General features: G+C 39.6%; 1 protein-coding gene across 9 annotated transcripts in view; it reads right to left on the bottom strand.

Moving 5' to 3' along the window:
• Window positions 1–213: 213 nt before the first annotated feature.
• Tbl1xr1 (TBL1X/Y related 1) overlaps window positions 214–17,600 on the bottom strand; it is a 139,977-nt gene continuing 122,590 nt past the window's right edge. For 8 of the 9 annotated variants that reach the window (XM_052732119.1, XM_052732116.1, XM_052732117.1 and 5 more), the window contains 6 exons: window positions 17,334–17,455; window positions 17,127–17,201; window positions 14,205–14,332; window positions 13,426–13,591; window positions 7,204–7,305; window positions 214–6,435 (listed from right to left, as the gene is read on the bottom strand). In XM_052732119.1, the coding sequence (XP_052588079.1) occupies window positions 6,409–6,435; window positions 7,204–7,305; window positions 13,426–13,591; window positions 14,205–14,332; window positions 17,127–17,201; window positions 17,334–17,455 (620 nt within the window). In that variant the 3' untranslated portion in view covers window positions 214–6,408. Of the gene's footprint in view, window positions 6,436–7,203; window positions 7,306–13,425; window positions 13,592–14,200; window positions 14,333–17,126; window positions 17,202–17,333; window positions 17,456–17,600 lie in introns of those variants that run through there. The other variant, XM_052732121.1, reaches the window with a different exon arrangement.

The following is a 17,600-nucleotide window of genomic DNA, read 5'->3' as shown; positions in this document are numbered from 1 at the left end:
CACCCAGCCCATGCTTGTCCTGGCCAGCAAAGTGGCAAGCTGTAAGCAGCCCGTTGTGACACTGTTAATCATTGTGTTATTTTAAACTAAGTAACTGTGATTGTTTTCTAGTGCTAACTCCATCCCACTGGTCCTACTTCTTAAAATGAGAATTTCCCTTCCCACCTGATCATACAAACCCAACAACCAAGAAACATTAGTAATTGTCAGCTGGACTTTACTAAACACTTTGTGTTTAATATATTTTAAATTATAAAGAAATTACAAGGAACTCCTAAAAAATTTAATACAAAAATATTACAAGTTAGGACAATTAAGCATTGATAGATGACATTTAAAGAAGCATGCAGGGAAAGATAGCATAGGGTTAACATTTTCACTGTTGACAGAGCCTCAGTACAGCAGAGAAAAGCACCACAAAACCAAGTGTCTGTCCATTATGGCTTTTCCTCTACTGTAGTTTTCAAATGAATATATAGGAAAAAAATCCAGTAAACTTTAACCTAATCAGCTACATATTATAGTAGGTAAGAAATCTAATTCATGGTAAAGTATGAGAACTAGGAAATTAAAAGTAACCCCCTGCAATGGTGGCTCAATGAATTTCTGCTTAACTTCAGGCTCATATGGACTCTAATCCTTGGCAGCCCAATGCTTTCTGGAAAAGTATAAAAACGATGTCATTAACAACCTATGCCATGCTATAGAAGTTAACCTCTTGAAAACTAAAGGTTGTTAGCTTTAGCAACTGCAGTGACAGCATAACAAGGCTATATCTGCCTGTTCCTATCAAGGAAACTTAAGAAAGGTGGAGGACATGGAGAAGGCAACTTGACCAAGAAAATGAAGAACATTTCCAATGGTTTTATTTTGACAAAGTCTCTGTAACTACAGAAGTGTTGAGAGTAACGGAGGTTGGGAGGGGTGCTTTGAGACTTTCCTCATAGATCATAAGGTTTTACGTATTATAAGCAATTAGCTAACTTTTGCAGTATGCTTGGTTTATGTGGAGGGAGAAGTTCCTGCCCTGAAAGCCTTCAGCCACACACTTGGTGTGTCTTGTGTCACTGCATGTTAAGCTAACAGTGAATCTGAAGTCTTAGTTCATGTGAGACATCCTCTAAATAAACAATCTGTTTTTCAAAATCACTCAGGAGTATCATTATCCTTTAGCTGATTACATGCTATTATTTAACAAATATAGAAAATAATCCCTTCATTTTAAAAAATCTTATCCCCTGCAAGAAGTAATAAAATAGCAAAAACTTTAATTTCATCTATGGACTTCTTTAAAGTATACATTTTGGAAACAATGTTTATGAAAACAGTGATTCCCATGGCAGTTATATTCACTGGAGATAGAGCTAGGACAGATAGGTTGTAGTAGGGAAGACTCTTGGAGCAAAATCATTTATTCTACACTGAACAGTGGGAGATAAAAGCAATTGAAATGTAAACAGGAAATTGTAAACAAACACCATCCCTCTCTTTACTTGACTAAATAGTCTATACAAACCACATCGGTATCAAAGGTTTTATATATGTACACAGCCAACATAATATCAAAATATATTTTATTCTGGACCTCTTTCAGATCTGATTCAAATTACAGTTGTCAAAGCAATACAATGCAAAGGGGAAAACTGTAACAACACACACACACACACAAAAAAAAAATGTGCCTGGAAAGGGTCAAAGGGTCATTGGGGACAAATCATCGCGATGTGGAACCAAAATACATCGTAAGTGTCATTGACATGGTCCAGGAGAGATAGACATCTGTATCAGTCTTCCTTACACAATCATCATGAAAACTGAACAATAAAGTTCTTTAACATGTACAAAAAAAAACCTGTCATGGGCTGGTTTACACTTTTACAACAGTTTTAACGTTAACTCAGGAACTAAAAAGGATGCAGACATCATCACCCAGTGCTAGGATATGCTCACAGAATCAGACCCAAAGGATTTGCCAAACCCAAATGAAAACATTATATATAGTGACAATGTCAAAATCAGGAGAGAAAAATCACTTCTGTATTTAATGACGGCAGAGACACACAATGAAGTCTGCCTGTTTGTAATGAGATGAAGAAGTACACAGGACACAACATGCAGAATGTTTCCTCCAACTTATCCAGAAATTCCAAAGAAAACACGAAACAGCTTGGTAGGTTTAAAAAAGAAAAAGAAAAAAAAAAAAAGCCTAGTTATTCACCCTGCTTCAACACTGTCACAGAAGAGCAGAAATAAAGAATGCTATGGACACCTCAGAACTGCTAAAGACGACACCAGATTCTAAATGAGTGGATTATAAATGTGAGCACTTCCTTTTTTTCTCTCTTCTACATTCAATTAGAATCACATATTAAAAAAATGATATTAAACCAGGCGGTGGTGGCGCACGCCTTTAGTCCCAGCACTCAGGAGGCAGAGCCAGGCTGATCTCTGGGAATTCGAGGCCAGCCTGGTCTACAGAGCAAAATCCAGGACAGGCACCAAACTACACAGAGAAACCCTGTCTCGAAAAACCAAAAACAAATCAAATCAAAACAAAACAAAAAAACTGATATTAAGTGTGACAGATACTTCAGAGCTATTACTGGAAGTAGTTCATACCTTCCCTCCTTGCTGATTTCAGAGAAAGGGAGGGAACCAAAAAACAAATGAAAAATCACCCCCAGGGTCTCTGTAGGCTGGCTGCCAGCCCCCAACGCTGGCTTTTGCTGGTGTGCCACGATGTTGGTCCACGGAGGCAGGATTTCTGCAGCAACTATGCAAGTACAGCTCTTAGCTCATGGGAATCCAGCTGTTGTGGAAATGTGCAACATGCTTACAAAAACATAAATGGTCTTTAAAAGAGCAAGACAGCACTGTCTGAGATGGTTTTCCTATGCATCTGGTGACACTTGTCATGTCTGCTTGCAGAAGCCTGGTCATCTGTGATTCCATTAAACAGCAAAATGTCCAGTCCTCTGTGGGTGTGGGTCTCTGCTCCTCATTCATATTTTACATTACTCTTTTTTAACAAAATCATTCTACATAAACAGATAGCTCCTTAAAAATAGTACTCTCTCATTAAATCTGATTTGACAGAAAGAATCTTAAGGAAAAAAGGAGTGCTTTATAAGTGAAAAGTACAAATCTTTGGCCTGTCTCTTGACATTTTAATGTCAAAAAGCAAAAAACCTTCATGTGATTCAATCTATTGATTACTTTTTGCACCATAATTTGTTTTTTTTTTATACCACAAAAGGAGGCACTTTCAGTATCTGTAAAAGGTGTTTAATCCTAAAACATACTCACCTAGAGGATAACTCATGAAAACAGAATTTGCTACACTCTAAGACCTATTCCAGTTACCACTTCTAAAGTCATTTGAAAGTCAATGATATTACCTGGTCATGGAAAACAGAAACAGGGCAGATCTACATCTCCAGGGGTCTCCACATGGAGAGCAGATTCCTTCTTGCTTTTAAAGGCTGCTCCCTCTAGTCTACTTTAATCAAAGAGTTTTCATTTAAGTCTCCTTATTCTCTTTCCTTATGATTAAGTTCCTTACAGTAAAGTATAAAACAAATGATCTAAATGAACACCATAGAAAGACTCCTGGACTCAGTGGATCTCCAGAGTAAGCTCTCAGAAAAAGACAAGAGGGAAAGTAAAAAAAAAACAAGACAGAACTTCATATGCTGTGTGACATGGTCTCCCGTGATCATCTGACTGCTCGGGTGGAGACACGGTGCGGTGTCTGTGGAGCAGCATTGTGGCACGTCAGCAGGCTACGGTGACAGAGAGAAGAGCAGCAAAGCACCCAGTCCTATGCTCACAAAGAACCAGCCTAAAGATGGACACCTTCAGACAAGTCTGCACGGGAGGACCCACGGCTTCGGGACAGCAAAGTTCTGCACTCACGCTCTGTTACACATCCTATCACAGCTAGGTGCTGAAGTCAAACAGCCAAAGAAAGAATTAGGAAAAGAAGCCAAATCAACAAACACACCCAACAGGAAGCAAGACAATATCGTAAAATTCAGCTGTCATTTTGGCAGCTGTATTGCAGGAATTTGTGACTGTCTTTGAATCAGCTGGGAAGAATGTCAATGACTGTATGCAAATGAACAAAATGTCCATATCAAAATACAAAAGCACTATCAATAATCACCTCTGACCTTCAGGTTTAGATTCAGTGCAATTGACAAACGCATCGCTGAAGGAGATGCAGCTGAGGCAACTCAAAACGTTTGTGTCTATTCCTGGGAGCACATTTAAAAATTATTGCACAGATTTTTTTTACTTATTTATTATTTTTTTTAAACAACAACAGAGGCCAACAGATGTGACCTCTCGAAGTAAAAGCAGAATCTCAAGTGCCAGACACTTGGCATTGTAGATTTCCTACAGAGCCCCAGAGCAGTGAGCTCTAAACATCTCAGTGTGATCCAACCCTAAAAATACCTGGCACAAACCATAAATGACTGCCTCTCTGGATGCAAATTTTAAAAATATTATTACAGTATCATAGTCCCCACTAACAACAATGGGGGAGATATAACAATGTATAGTGAAATTTAAGTGTATTCATCCTCTTCACCAAAAACAAATGCCACCCTACCTCAGTGATGCCAAGACTTTCATCAATCAATGCTGTTTTGTAAAGAGCAAAGCAGCAGATACTGAGCTTCAAAGCTGCAAGGCTGGGTTAGAGCCGCTTAGACAGAACACAGGTTGGGACTCAGGAGTCAAAGGCCTCAAAATAACTAGTTGCACAAATAGTGTTATAAATTTGCTAAGCAATTTCTTAATAAAAAATTTAAAGATATAAATTTGACAACTGTTCTCTTCAGAACTGACATGCCTGGATTCTTCTGTTAATCTTGACTGTCTTCTTAACCACCTTCACAAACATGGCCTCTGGTGAATATTTGTAGGTATATTTTACTTTTAGCTGAGCACAAGAAGAGATTTGATTGGATACTTCTATCTTTAAAAAAATACTTGATATAAACAGAGTAAAAGACATGATATAGTAGTGATTACTGGAAAACAGCAGCTTAGATCTATGTTGCTTGACAAAGTGCAGCCTCGGCACCACAGACGCAGGCACAGCGGCCACACTTCTCCCTAAATTCTCAGTCACTGCTACTCAAAACACCTCAAAGCAAGCCTTTAAAAGTTGTTTTTAAAACTAAGGTAGCAAACATTTTGCCATGTGATGGCAGTGTTATATGCCATAATCTTGCTTTGTAAAAAGAAAAATAACGTGAGATTTTTAATACTGGAATCTGGTTACATTACATATTTAAGCTTCTATACAGAATGATGGACACTTTGAGAAGCTAATCCTTATCCAGAAACATTTTAATCTCTTAAGAAACAAGTAAAACAGACAAATGGTAAAATAAAAAATAAAAATAAAAGCCCCAAACTATGTTGCTCCTTCTCACAATAGTGCACATTTTGACCATAATTTTGTTATGGCTACAAAACACCAGAAGAATTTTTTTAAAAAAAGTCTCTTCTTTATGGTATTTAAAAAAAAAATTGTGCCCTTCTAGTCTTTAGTTGGCAGAAATGCGTCCCCAAGAAGAAACTATTTTATTTAAGCCACATCACTCACACTCACACTCACTCTCACACACACACACACACACACAAAGAACAAAAACAAAAAACCCAAAACAAAGATAACATAATACCCTTTGCTGATGTGTCTTAGAGAATAACATGACGAGAGTCATGTGGTTTCCTTTAATTCCAACTCCTCCACAATATGCACCAACTGAATATATGCTCTGGGAGCCATAAAATGTACCAAACATCTACCTTTTCCAAAGAATGCAGTAAAATATTTTTTTGTTTCTTTAAAAGGTGAGGAAAAATAAAAGCAAGAAAATGATTCACTCCCTTACTTCATGCATCCATAATCTAAACCAAAACAAACTTGAAAGCAAGAACAAACTACTGCCTCGCATTTTTGTTAAGTCCATGTTCTCTGTACATACAAACTGTGCACTACTGAAGGGGAAAAGAATATAATCCATGGTGTCTGCTGATTTAAAGGGGAGAAACAAGGCTGTCATAATGTCCAAAACTGGTACATGTGTGGTTTGCTCTTATAACGCATATTCCATCTCTTCTGCTTTTCATATCCAAACTTCTAACTGCTACTTAGGGGCACAGCAGGTTAGATCCCAGCACTTGGTGAGCAGAATTCACAAGCTGGGATGAGACTGTCATCTTCAGGGTACAGCTGTGTTCATATACACTGCATGTATCTATTTCTCTTAGATTTGGCTGTAGTGGACTGGCCATGGTTCAAGTGGGACTATAGCAGTACGTGGGTCAGGGATAGTCTTGTGGCTATGTACACATTCATAGTCGGTCCATGGCTTCCAACTAGTAACGCTATTTCCGAAGGTCTAAGACACAAACCTGTAAGAGAATACAACAGTCAGCCAGTGTCCAGAAATCTACCGTACATTTCAAGCTTGTATACAGATCACAGTGTAATTTACAAACTGTTTCTAAGTTGAATATTCATAAAATGAAAGCAACAAATCATAGAAAGAGATTTCATTGAAGGGTGTCAGATCACTCAGCTGTGTGGTGAGCCCCGGGAGCAACAGTTACTCAAGAAATGCTGCTGTAATTTTTAGGAATCAATCTTTACAGCCAGTAAAACATACAAAGCATTGTTTCTAACTCTCAGATCTTATATCTCAGACATCAAAATTATGGAGGCCATCTCATTGAACAGCCCCGGGACTCTGCAGCTTCTCCTGCTTAAGAACAGTGGAGGACACACTACCATTTTTAAAAACAATCTACTAATAGCATCCGAAAGGTCTCATTTTCAAATATCTCCATGAAGAAAGCAATCTCAATTCCACAACCTTAACACTTCCTCCACAGAGAGGAGATTTGGGGGGAAAGGGCTTTAAAAATACCAATCACTAAGAGATACTTCACTACATTTAATTTCACAAATGGAGATTTACACTGAAAATTGCTCATTACTTGGTTATGAAGATTCTCTGAAAAGTCACCCTAAGTTTTATTTTATTCAAAGGTAATGGACTATCCAGCACATGTAGCCCAGGGATGATGTCAATACCATCACTAAAAATTTTTATTTTGCAAAGAGCATGACTGTGAATCCAACATGCTCCCTTTTCTTTAAAAATTCATGGATATACTCACTGAACCATCTGATGCACTGGCTCCAACTTTGTCTCCTGCTGCATTCCAGCAAACTTCAAAAATCCCACCTGTTCCCCTGTAACTGTGAACTAGAGCACCTGTCTGAAAATATGAAAAACAGAACCCTAAGAATTGTTACAGAAATCAAAATAGTGAGATAAGAAGATTATAATGTGGGAGAGGGACTCACGAGCCCTCCCCACGCCCACAAGGATCTATGAGCAGTTAATGGCTGCTGAGGGAGGAAGAGCCATTTTCTTTAGTGGTGTAGCGGTTGCCCATGTTCCTACAAGCACCTCTATTTAGATTTGCTGTCTTCTCCAATCCCCAAATGCCATTAAAGGAGGAAGACTAACCGGGAAAAGGGAAGGAGTCAGTGGGAGTGTGACAAAAAGGTGGGGGAGGGGAGAACTTTGATCAAAATGCATTACATCATGCATAAGTACATAATAACAAACCTATTATGAAGTATAGTTACCATATGGTAATTTTAAAAAGGAAAGAGAAAAAGAGTAAGGGCAGGGAAAGAGAAACCCACTTAGGAGGCTAGCATAGTAGAATTATTACAGTGATTCATATAAACTTTGATAAAGTAATTCAGAAAGCAATATATGGGCTCAAGACAAACTGTCAAAGACAACAGAACTTATGACTAGATTGGGTCTGAGGATGAGTCAAAAATAAAAAAATATATTATTGCATTATTTCTAGCAATCAGAGGTGGGACTTGGTTTCAAATAAAAATATAGGCAGGTTCTGAAACTCCAGGAATGTGCTATGGTAACCCCTTCACAGATATGATCAGACTCTTCTGAAGGGATGGTTCCAGTACAAACTGGTTTTCCAGTGTTCACGACCATTCCCCACTAGGATTTTGAGTGTCTCTGAAACAGCTACAGGGGCAGGATATTAAGTACACTAGTTACTGAGAGATGTATGCATTTTGCCAGCAAAAAAGAAAGCATCACAAAGTAAAAAATAAGAAAGACACAGTGTTCATGCTGTTTACAGCATGTTTCCTTGAGTAGTATGAGTGGGTCAGGGACAGTCCAAGGAAGAAAGATGTACACATTCTTCTTGAAGGGTGTTACAGAAGCCCCTGAAAAATGTTTCCAGAAATGAATGCTAAGTATAGCTATTTTACTCTTCCAACAAAAACAAAAGTTCAGCTGCTACTGAAGAACCAAAGTCAGACCAGAAGTGTACTTTCCCGTGAAGCCACAGGGCAGAGGGCAGTGGCTGTGCAGTGGCAGCCAGAAGCTACGAAGGTGCTTTGCTCTGACAAAGCACGTAAGTGGCCCCTGCAGCTCAGTGGTGATCTGATGATTTCCTTTAGAACAAAATGCAAAAAGCCACACCTTCACACACTACTATCCTAGCACACAGGCTCAAACACCTTCGCTTTGACTTCCTCTTCAAATTTAGCCCGATACCATGTACAAACCACAGATGTGGTGTGATCAGAAAAATCTGACTGCAATTTGAGAAATTTTCTTCTTTCCTATAAGTTTTCATATTTTGAGACTGATGAAAAAAGGCTGAGTATAGTAGCCATAAGTATCTGTGGTTACTGAGAAAACAAAGGGACAGCCAGCAAGACGGAGAGTGACTAAGTTGTAGAAGGCAAACCCTGTAGACCTACAGCAGATGGATGAATGTGGGGTTATAACAAATGGCCGCCCACCTGCCCAAACTACTTACCTACTTACCTACCTACCCACATCAAGAACATCTACCAATCTATCTCTAAGTTGAAGCAGGACAATTGCTGTAGGATGGTCTGTACGTGCTCTTGATTGGTCAACAAATAAAACACTGATTGGCCAATGGCCAGGCAGGAAGTATAGGCAGGACTAACATAGAGGAGAATTGAGAGAACAGGGCGGGGGGGACGACACACGACACTGCCAGCCGCCACCATGACAAGCAGCATGTGAAGATGCCCGTAAGCCACGTGGCAAGGTATAGATTTATAGAAATGGATTAATTTAAGATATAAGAACAATTAGCAAGAAGCCTGCCACGGCCATACAGTTGTAAGCAATATAAGTCTCTGTGTTTACTTGGTTGGGTCTGAGCAGCTGTGGGACGGGTGACAGAGATTTGTCCTGACTGTGGGCCAGGCAGGAAAACTCTAGCTACAGACAATAATGAATCCAAACATGCCACAGGCAGAACTGTGATGTGAGGGTTAGTGGGTCACATCATCTTATGTGAAAAAAGACACACACACACCCCCATACACCATACACTCAGGAGACACACTATGAGCAACAGCAGAGCATGTACCTACCACCAGATGCCATCTGCCATTTCACACTCAAGTTTAAGAAAGTAAAGGGGCTCAAAACAGTGGACAGCACGACAGCACTCAGCTGACCACATACCTTAAATGAGCTACATTTCACTGAAATTATTTTGGCATAATGGATTCCAATTGGAAAAATCTTCTGAACATTTAGCAACGACTAAAAAGAACACATACTTTAAAAGACAGCATTCACACACATGTAAAATCCACAAGGCACTCAAAAATTTACTGAAGAAATAACAGACAGGTAAAGGGATGCAGCATATTCTTGGGTAATGAACTCAAAGTAACCTATAGACTTAAAAACAAATCCATAAATACATACTTATTTTTAGAAATGCTGAAGATTAAAGTGCCAACAACAGAAAATATGAAGAATGACAAGGGCCGGACACATACCATGGAGAGTGGTTAGGCCTGCACCGTGGACTCAGCTATGTACAAATGTACCTAAGGCACAAGAGAGAACTGGGGGCTGAAGATGCAGTTCAGTGCAGGGTGCTCACCTGGGACCACTAAGGTCCCTGTGCAACCTTCTGAACTATTAGGCAAGGAGCAGGCAGCGAGCCTACCATGTGCATGGTTTATGGACTTGGTATAGGTGATAACAGTAAGGGACAATGAATGACTCCAAGACAACTGCCTATCCAAAAGATGACTTTCTTTATGGATCTTACACCACACAGATCAATACCAAAGGGACCACAGTCAAAATCAAGCTTAAATACTGAAGGAAAATAACATCAGAGACCCCAGTGACATAAACATGTACATATATATTTGTTTATATACAAAGCTATAAAAAGTACCAATCTGAACACTCACTTAAGAGTGATAAGTGAACAAGACAGAAAGGAAGACTGCTGCAATGGTACCCAGGATGTCCAGAACATAGAAAGACCACCAACTAACCAATAGTGAAAAATGAACAGGAGAGCTGTACTGTGTCTACTCTAAACAGAATGTGCAACTGAATGTATGATTACATGTACCAAACCACAAAAATGTTTAGCAGACTGAGAATCTGGGATACAGGAAATATGGAAGTACCAAATATGGGTTCGCTTGGTAGCAGCTGAGAATGAATAGACACCTCATGAACTGAGTTTCTTTTGGGAGTACACAAAAACAAACATGCACCCACAGAGATATGCACAGACTCTTGAACATAATATCCATATAAGCATTCGACAAAGCAATTCATTTGCATAACAAAATGAACCAAACCACTGTTTTAGACCTTCATGAACTTGTATGATTATAAACCAGAAACTACTAGTGCAAATCACAAGCTTTAAAAGATGTGTACGCGGGCGGGCAGTGGTGGCGCATGCCTTTAATCCCAGCACTCGGGAGGCAGTGGTAGGTAGATCTCTGTGAGTTCGAGGCCAGCCTGGGCTACAGAGTGAGTTCAAGGAAAGGCTCCAAAGCTACACAGAGAAACCCTGTCTCAATTAAAAAGAAAAAAAAATGATATGTAAGCATATCATACCATTTATATACAATTTTACCACACGGTATATACATTTACTATGGGAATGGCTGACAGCTCTTCATGACTGATGCAGAAAGGAGTTAAATACTTTAGCTGTGTCAATAAAAACAATTTAGTTGAGATCGCTATGAAAACCAGAAGAAAGATATCTACAACACACATGGCAAAATACCTTTATAAAGTAAATCTGGATATTTATGTTAACCATATTATTCATATTTATGTTCACTACCATGCACACATCATTGTTCAGTTTTCAGAACTTGAGCTGGATGCACCAGTGCTCTTTTAGGAACACAAAGTTAAAATTTGGAAATGATGGTTTTAAGTATGTACTTCATAACAACAGAGATTGTTTGGCATATGTTCATAAAGAAAAAAATGAAAGAAGAGAGGTAAGACATTATTTAGTAAGATATTAAGATAGAATATTTTTATTTTAAACCAGGAACATGCTTCTAATATCAGTACTTTGAAGGGGAAGCAGGACAAGTTCAAAGTCAGCCTGACTACAAAGTGAGACCTCTCAAACAACTGAAACTACCTACAATCCAGCTGAAAAAGGAAAGGACATGCTCTAAAAGGACCCTCAACTACACAGGAATTAACTCCAAGCACTGATAAAGGAGATTACATGAAATCAATGCTTCTGCAGCAAAGCCAACACTCAGCAGAGTAGACAGAAATGGAAACAGGAGGAAATCTGTCCCAACCATATTTCAGACAGAAAAATAGAGAACACATAAAAAAAAAAAAGCAACGAATAAATAACTCATCCAGTCAATAAATGGTTAACTGAATAAGTAACTGACAAAAGTAGAGACATACACAGCCAATAATTGTTTCCCTAAGTTTTCAACATCCTTGGCCATCAGAGAAAGGTGGACTGAAACTACTTCGAGCTTCCAATTTCCATAGTCAGAATGGCTGCCATGAGGAAAACAAGTGTCCGCACGCTGGCAGGAGTGCAAACTCGTCCAACAACTACAGGAATCAGAGCAGGACCACACACAGGCTGGTGTGAGTACACACCTGAAGGACTTAGTCAACACACCGGAGACACACATGCACGGCCACATTTACTCCTATACTATTCAAGATGACCAAGAAATGAAACTAGCCTGGATGTTAATAAACAGATGAATGGAGAGAGAAAAGGAAAGCACATTTATGAATGGAATTTTACATAAACTTAAAGAAAAAATTAAAACCATGACATTTTACAGGAAAATGGGTGGAAATGGCAATTACTGTTAAGCAAAATATGCCAGACTCAGAAAGACAAATAACAATGTTTCCTTTCAAGAGGATCTTAGATTTTAGTGTTTTGTTTATGTGGGTAGAGTATACATCATGAACTAGTGACATCATAGACAAGGGGTTATGAGAAGGGATTAAAGAAGTCTTAATAGGGAAAGAAGGTAATTAATCCATGTGATATGAAGATGGAATGGATGCTGGAGAGACGTGAAGGTAGGGATGGGTGGAAGGACCAGACAGGGGAGTGGGAAACAGGCTCCACAAAAACAAAATATGTAAACAGTGCCGTAACGAGCCCTTTAATTTCAATGCTAGTTTTTAAAGTAAAATTAAAATGAATTTTTAAAAATGTTCAGAGAAGTCAGCCCACACCCTTAAGTGTGTAAGGAAACACTCAGCTTCATTCCCCACTGAAATGTCATCCCTCTACCTAGAAGCTGGACCTCTGCTGAGTGTGACCCAGAAGTCACGGTGCTTTGTGCTATAAGCTACTCAGTAGGAGCGAAAAAGAAGCTATTAAGAATAGTTATTGTGGGGCATGAAAGCAGAGATGGCCAAAGCTCCTCAGTGCGGACCTTCCTAAGCCATAGGATATAGCACTTAATGGAAAATACTCAAGTAACTCATGAAATTAACTATGGTAGAAATCTGCTACAGAAAGGGTTGCTGGTAATGTATTTAGTATGCCAGACATCAACAAAACCTTGAGAACACAGCGGGCAGTGTATGGAGCACAAAAGCTCACACACTGAAAAGCTGTAAATGTGAAAGCAAAAGCAACATGCTGGCTTCTATTTTGGGGGCATCTCTTTACAGTACCATCCCAGAAAAGGCAGCAGGGTGTTAAATCTGGTTCAGTCGTGCAATTTTGTCTTTTAACCTCAACAAACGTCAAGTGCATCATAAGCTTCTTCATTTCATATCTACTATGCTGTTCAAGAATAAAACAAGAGATCTAATTCTAAATTCTGATTTGTGCATAAAAATGCAACTTTCAATCAGTGTTGATTTAGCTCTAAAGTGCCCCCAATGTACTCTCAGGTTTTTAAAACTAAGAATTAAACTGATGTTACATGAGGAATAACCAAACTATAAGTAAATAGGTAAATGCTTTTAACTCAGTAAGTGTAGTTGACTTTAAATTACTGGGACATACCTGTGTGTTCCAGATGTGCACACACTTGTCAAAAGAACCGCTTGCCAGATATCTGCCATCAGGACTGAAAGCCACACTGTACACGGGCTCTTGGTGTTTTGTCAAAGTATGGATGCAAATCCCTCGGTCTACGTCCCATAACCTAACTGTAGAATCAAAGGATGCACTGAAAATGGAAGGGAAAAATTTTATAAGTAATCAAATATTCTCTTGGCCTTGTCCGCAGCCTCCCACATTCTGCCAATCCTTAAGCGCTAGCAGATTACACTGTTAAAATCCCAGTACTATAAAAACTGGAAGGGAAACAGGAAAAAGCTGAAGCCCTGGCTCCTGTCCACTCACTATCCTCCCAATGGTCCAGGTTATCGGTCCGTGGTTCTGAGTATTAAACTGACTGTATTTTGGGATTTATCTCTCTCTCTTTAAAAAAAAAAAAAAGCTGCAGACACAATAGTTTTATTATTTTATGCCCCAACGATCTGTATGTTCGCTGAAATAGGGTCGCTATAGAGTCCAAGTTGATTACTATGTTAGGCACACTGGCCTAAGTGCTGGATTATAAACACAAGCCAAGCCTAATTATTGGGTTTTATTCAACAGATTAAATTTTTTTTTAAAAAAAGCCATTAAGTCCTGAAATACTAATGTTAAAAATACCATGGTTAAAGGTTCCCATTGAAATATATTCCCCTCAAGATGTGCTCCCTGTTTTCTGCCATATTTTCCCAAAGTTTTTATTCGTGAGAGATTCAATAAGAAAAGTGAAACAGACACGTCACCTTGCTAGCATAAGGTTGGCATTTGGATTATTTGTCCCTGGTCCTGTTGGACTCCATTTAATAGTATAAATTTCTTTATTATGTGCTTGCAAATCATGAACACAGTTATCTTGCTTCATACTCCAAATCTACCAAAAGAAAAAACTTGGTGATTTTTCTATACAACAGATACATTTAAAAGTGCTATCTTTTCTATACAAAATGAGTCACATAAGCAAACATCAGAGGAAGGACCACAAAAAAATTTAAAAGTAGTTGAATGTATTTAACATTATTCCATAAAAATGTATTAAATTCTTCACAAATACTCCTTATTGCAAAACTTGAAGGCTGGATTAATTACCTCTAATTGTTCTAAGATTGTTTTGAATAGCTGTAAATTGCACAAACCTTAACATTTAGAAAGTCCTTGGACTAGGGTTACATAGTAATTCAGTCTGCGTGAGGCCCTGGGTTCAATGTACATGCATGCGCTCTCTCTCTCTCTCTCTCTCTCTCTCTCTCTCTCTCTCTCTCTCTCTCTCTCTCTCTCCCTCCCTCCCTCCTCTCTCTCCTCCCTCACCTCTCCTCTCTCTCTCCTCCCTCACCTCTCCTCTCTCCCTCCCTCCCTCTCCCTCCCTACCCCCTCCCTCTCTCTGGAAATGCCATAAACAGCTAAGAGAACAATACCACAGTGCTTTGTAACTTAGATGTACACAATCATAGGAAATGAATCTGACCACACATTTCTACAACTTTTTTCTTTGGTCTTTTCAACAGCACAGACAAGCCTGACATACCCCTTCCAATCTTCTTTACATCCTCTATCTTCTTTGGTCATTTTCTTGATCTAGAACTCTGTTCTTGAGGTTTATCATCCTATCGCCTGCTGTTCATAACACACTACTCATTCTACTTCTGCTTTGGAATCTTTTGTGACTCCAAATTCTTTGTAAGGTTAAGAAAAGCTCCAGTTTAGAGCCTGAGGTGTCTAATTCCAGGCTGTTCAGCTTGAAGCTCAATCCATGACACAAGCTTCTCTGGATACTGGCCTCCTTCCACAGTACAAGCTTTAATGCAGGGGTTGGGGATTTAGTTCAGTGGTAGAGCACTAAGGCCCTGGGCTCGGTCCTCAGCTCCGGGGGTGGGGGTGGGGGTGAGACAAAATAACAAGCTTTAATGCACGTGCATAAGAAGAAAACCCAAAGACAAGACAATTAAGCTAGTGTGGTGGTATAGGCCTATACCCAGTGCTTGGTAGGATGTGAAGGACCTCGAATTCAAGACCAGCATAAGCTACATTGTGAGATTCTGACTCAAAAATACAAAGGAGAAAGACACAGCTCAGCATTGGCATGCTTTCTTAGCACACCCAAGTCCTCCATCTGATTCTCAGGATGAAGGGAGGGAAAGGAATACCTAGTTTGTACACAGTAAAAGTGATTTTTTTCCCTGCATGACTATCCTACTTTTAAGGGTTGTGACTACAGTCACTGATACTGCAAGGCTGAGGATACAATGTTTTCAGGAGAGCATGTGTGGCATGAGGAGGCACAAACATCCAGTCATTCTAGAGATTGGCACCAGGCTAGTCTTTACCTTACAATTATGTTTTCACTTCCTGTGGTAGGAAAGGTATTAAGTTTTGCTTTTAGTCACATCACATTTGTGCTCCTAAATGGTTAGTGCCCTGTCTCAACTTGATTGAGTCATGGAGAATCCAGATACTTGTTTCTCAGTAAGAAAGAACACAGCGTACTGCATTCTCCATAGGGGTGGGCAGTATTTATGTAGACAGCAACCACTATCTTCTCTAGCTTCACTATCGAGCTGAAATATGGACCTTCTGCCTGGCCCTTACCCTGTAGCCCTGGCCAGCATTCCAGCTTCTCAGGCCTTGAGCTTCAAGTCTGGAACTGCATGGCTGGCTGTGGAGGCGTGAGTGAGAGCGGCTCCCGTAGGCTTATATATTAAACGCTTAGTCCCTGGTTGGTGTGACTATTTGGGAAGGATTAGAAAGTGTGGCCTTGTTGGACTATGTGTATCAATGGGGGTAGGCTTTCTGATTTAAAAACCCCATTCCCATTTAAGCGCTCTCTCTCTGCGGTCACAGTTGTTGATATAGGCGAGTGCCATGCCTGTCTGCCTGCCTGCTGCCATGCTCCTTGCCACAATGGTCAAGGACTCACCCCAATAAACTCTTCTAAAAGTTGCCTTCGTCGGCCGGGCGGTGGTGGCGCACGCCTTTAATCCCAGCACTCGGGAGGCAGAGCTAGGCGGATCTCTGTGAGTTCGAGGCCAGCCTGGGCTACCAAGTGAGTTCCAAGAAAGGCGCAAAGCTACACAGAGAAACCCTGTCTCGAAAAACCAAAAAAAAAAAAAAAAAAAAAAGTTGCCTTCATCATGGTGTCTTAGCACAGCAATAGAAAAGTAACTAAGACATTGGCTGTCCTGGGCATCCAGTTTGAAGACAGCAAAGAATAGGAAGTCCCAGCCTCCATGATTGTGTGTATAGATTTTCTTCCTAAGTCTCTTATAGATTAATGTATGCTCTTATTGCCTCCTTACCAGTGAGAACTGTGACAAGTACAGCAGCACAATACACCTGTACAGCCATTCTATTAATAGAATTTACTATAGTCACATATCTGAGTATTCCAGGGGGAAAAATTAACCATTAAAAAGCTAAAGTCTTCCATTTAGGTTTTAAGTATCAAAAGGGCATTTTAAAAAGCCTAAGCCAGATGTGGTAGGTAGTACATGCTTTTGATCCCAGTATTCAGGAGGCAGACTCTGAATTCAAGGCCAGCCTGGTCTACATAATTGAGTTCCAGGGCATTGTGAGACCTTGACTCAAAAAAAAAAAAAAAAAAAAAAGCACCTGGAAATGCCTAGTCACATATGGGACACACTTCACCCTAAAGCACGCACTACCAGAATTACCTTCAAGGTCATGTCATCGGAACACGAGGCCAGGAGATTGCCAGTTGGGTCCCATTTGATAGCGTTTACTTCATTCTAAAAACAGCAGTAAATATTTATATTTTCATTTTATAGAACAGGCTGTTATTTAATATGCATACTCAAAAACTATTCTGAAATACTACTTGCTCAAAATAATCATTTTACAGGAGAGAAATGACTTCTTACCGTGTGTCCCTGGAATGTTTTGATAGGTCTGTCTTGTCCTAATTTGCAGACATGAATGCACATATCTGTACTACAAGATGCAAAGGTGTTGTTGCTCTGCCAGTCAACATCCAGTGCTGGGGCTGGAAAGCAACACAGGTTAGGCTTGCATTGTGCACAGGAGGGTCACACACGAGTTAACTCTGAAGCATGGCTAGATATTAAGAATTCTAAGCAGTAAGTATTTTTTTGCACTTTTATATACAATTTGTGTGTGTGTGTGTGTGT

This window comes from Peromyscus californicus, unplaced genomic scaffold (assembly GCF_007827085.1).
Source record: "Peromyscus californicus insignis strain IS unplaced genomic scaffold, ASM782708v3 Scaffold_9__1_contigs__length_137607984, whole genome shotgun sequence".
NCBI classification, from domain to species: Eukaryota; Metazoa; Chordata; class Mammalia; order Rodentia; family Cricetidae; genus Peromyscus; species Peromyscus californicus.
This window is presented reverse-complemented; position numbering and strand designations above follow the sequence as displayed.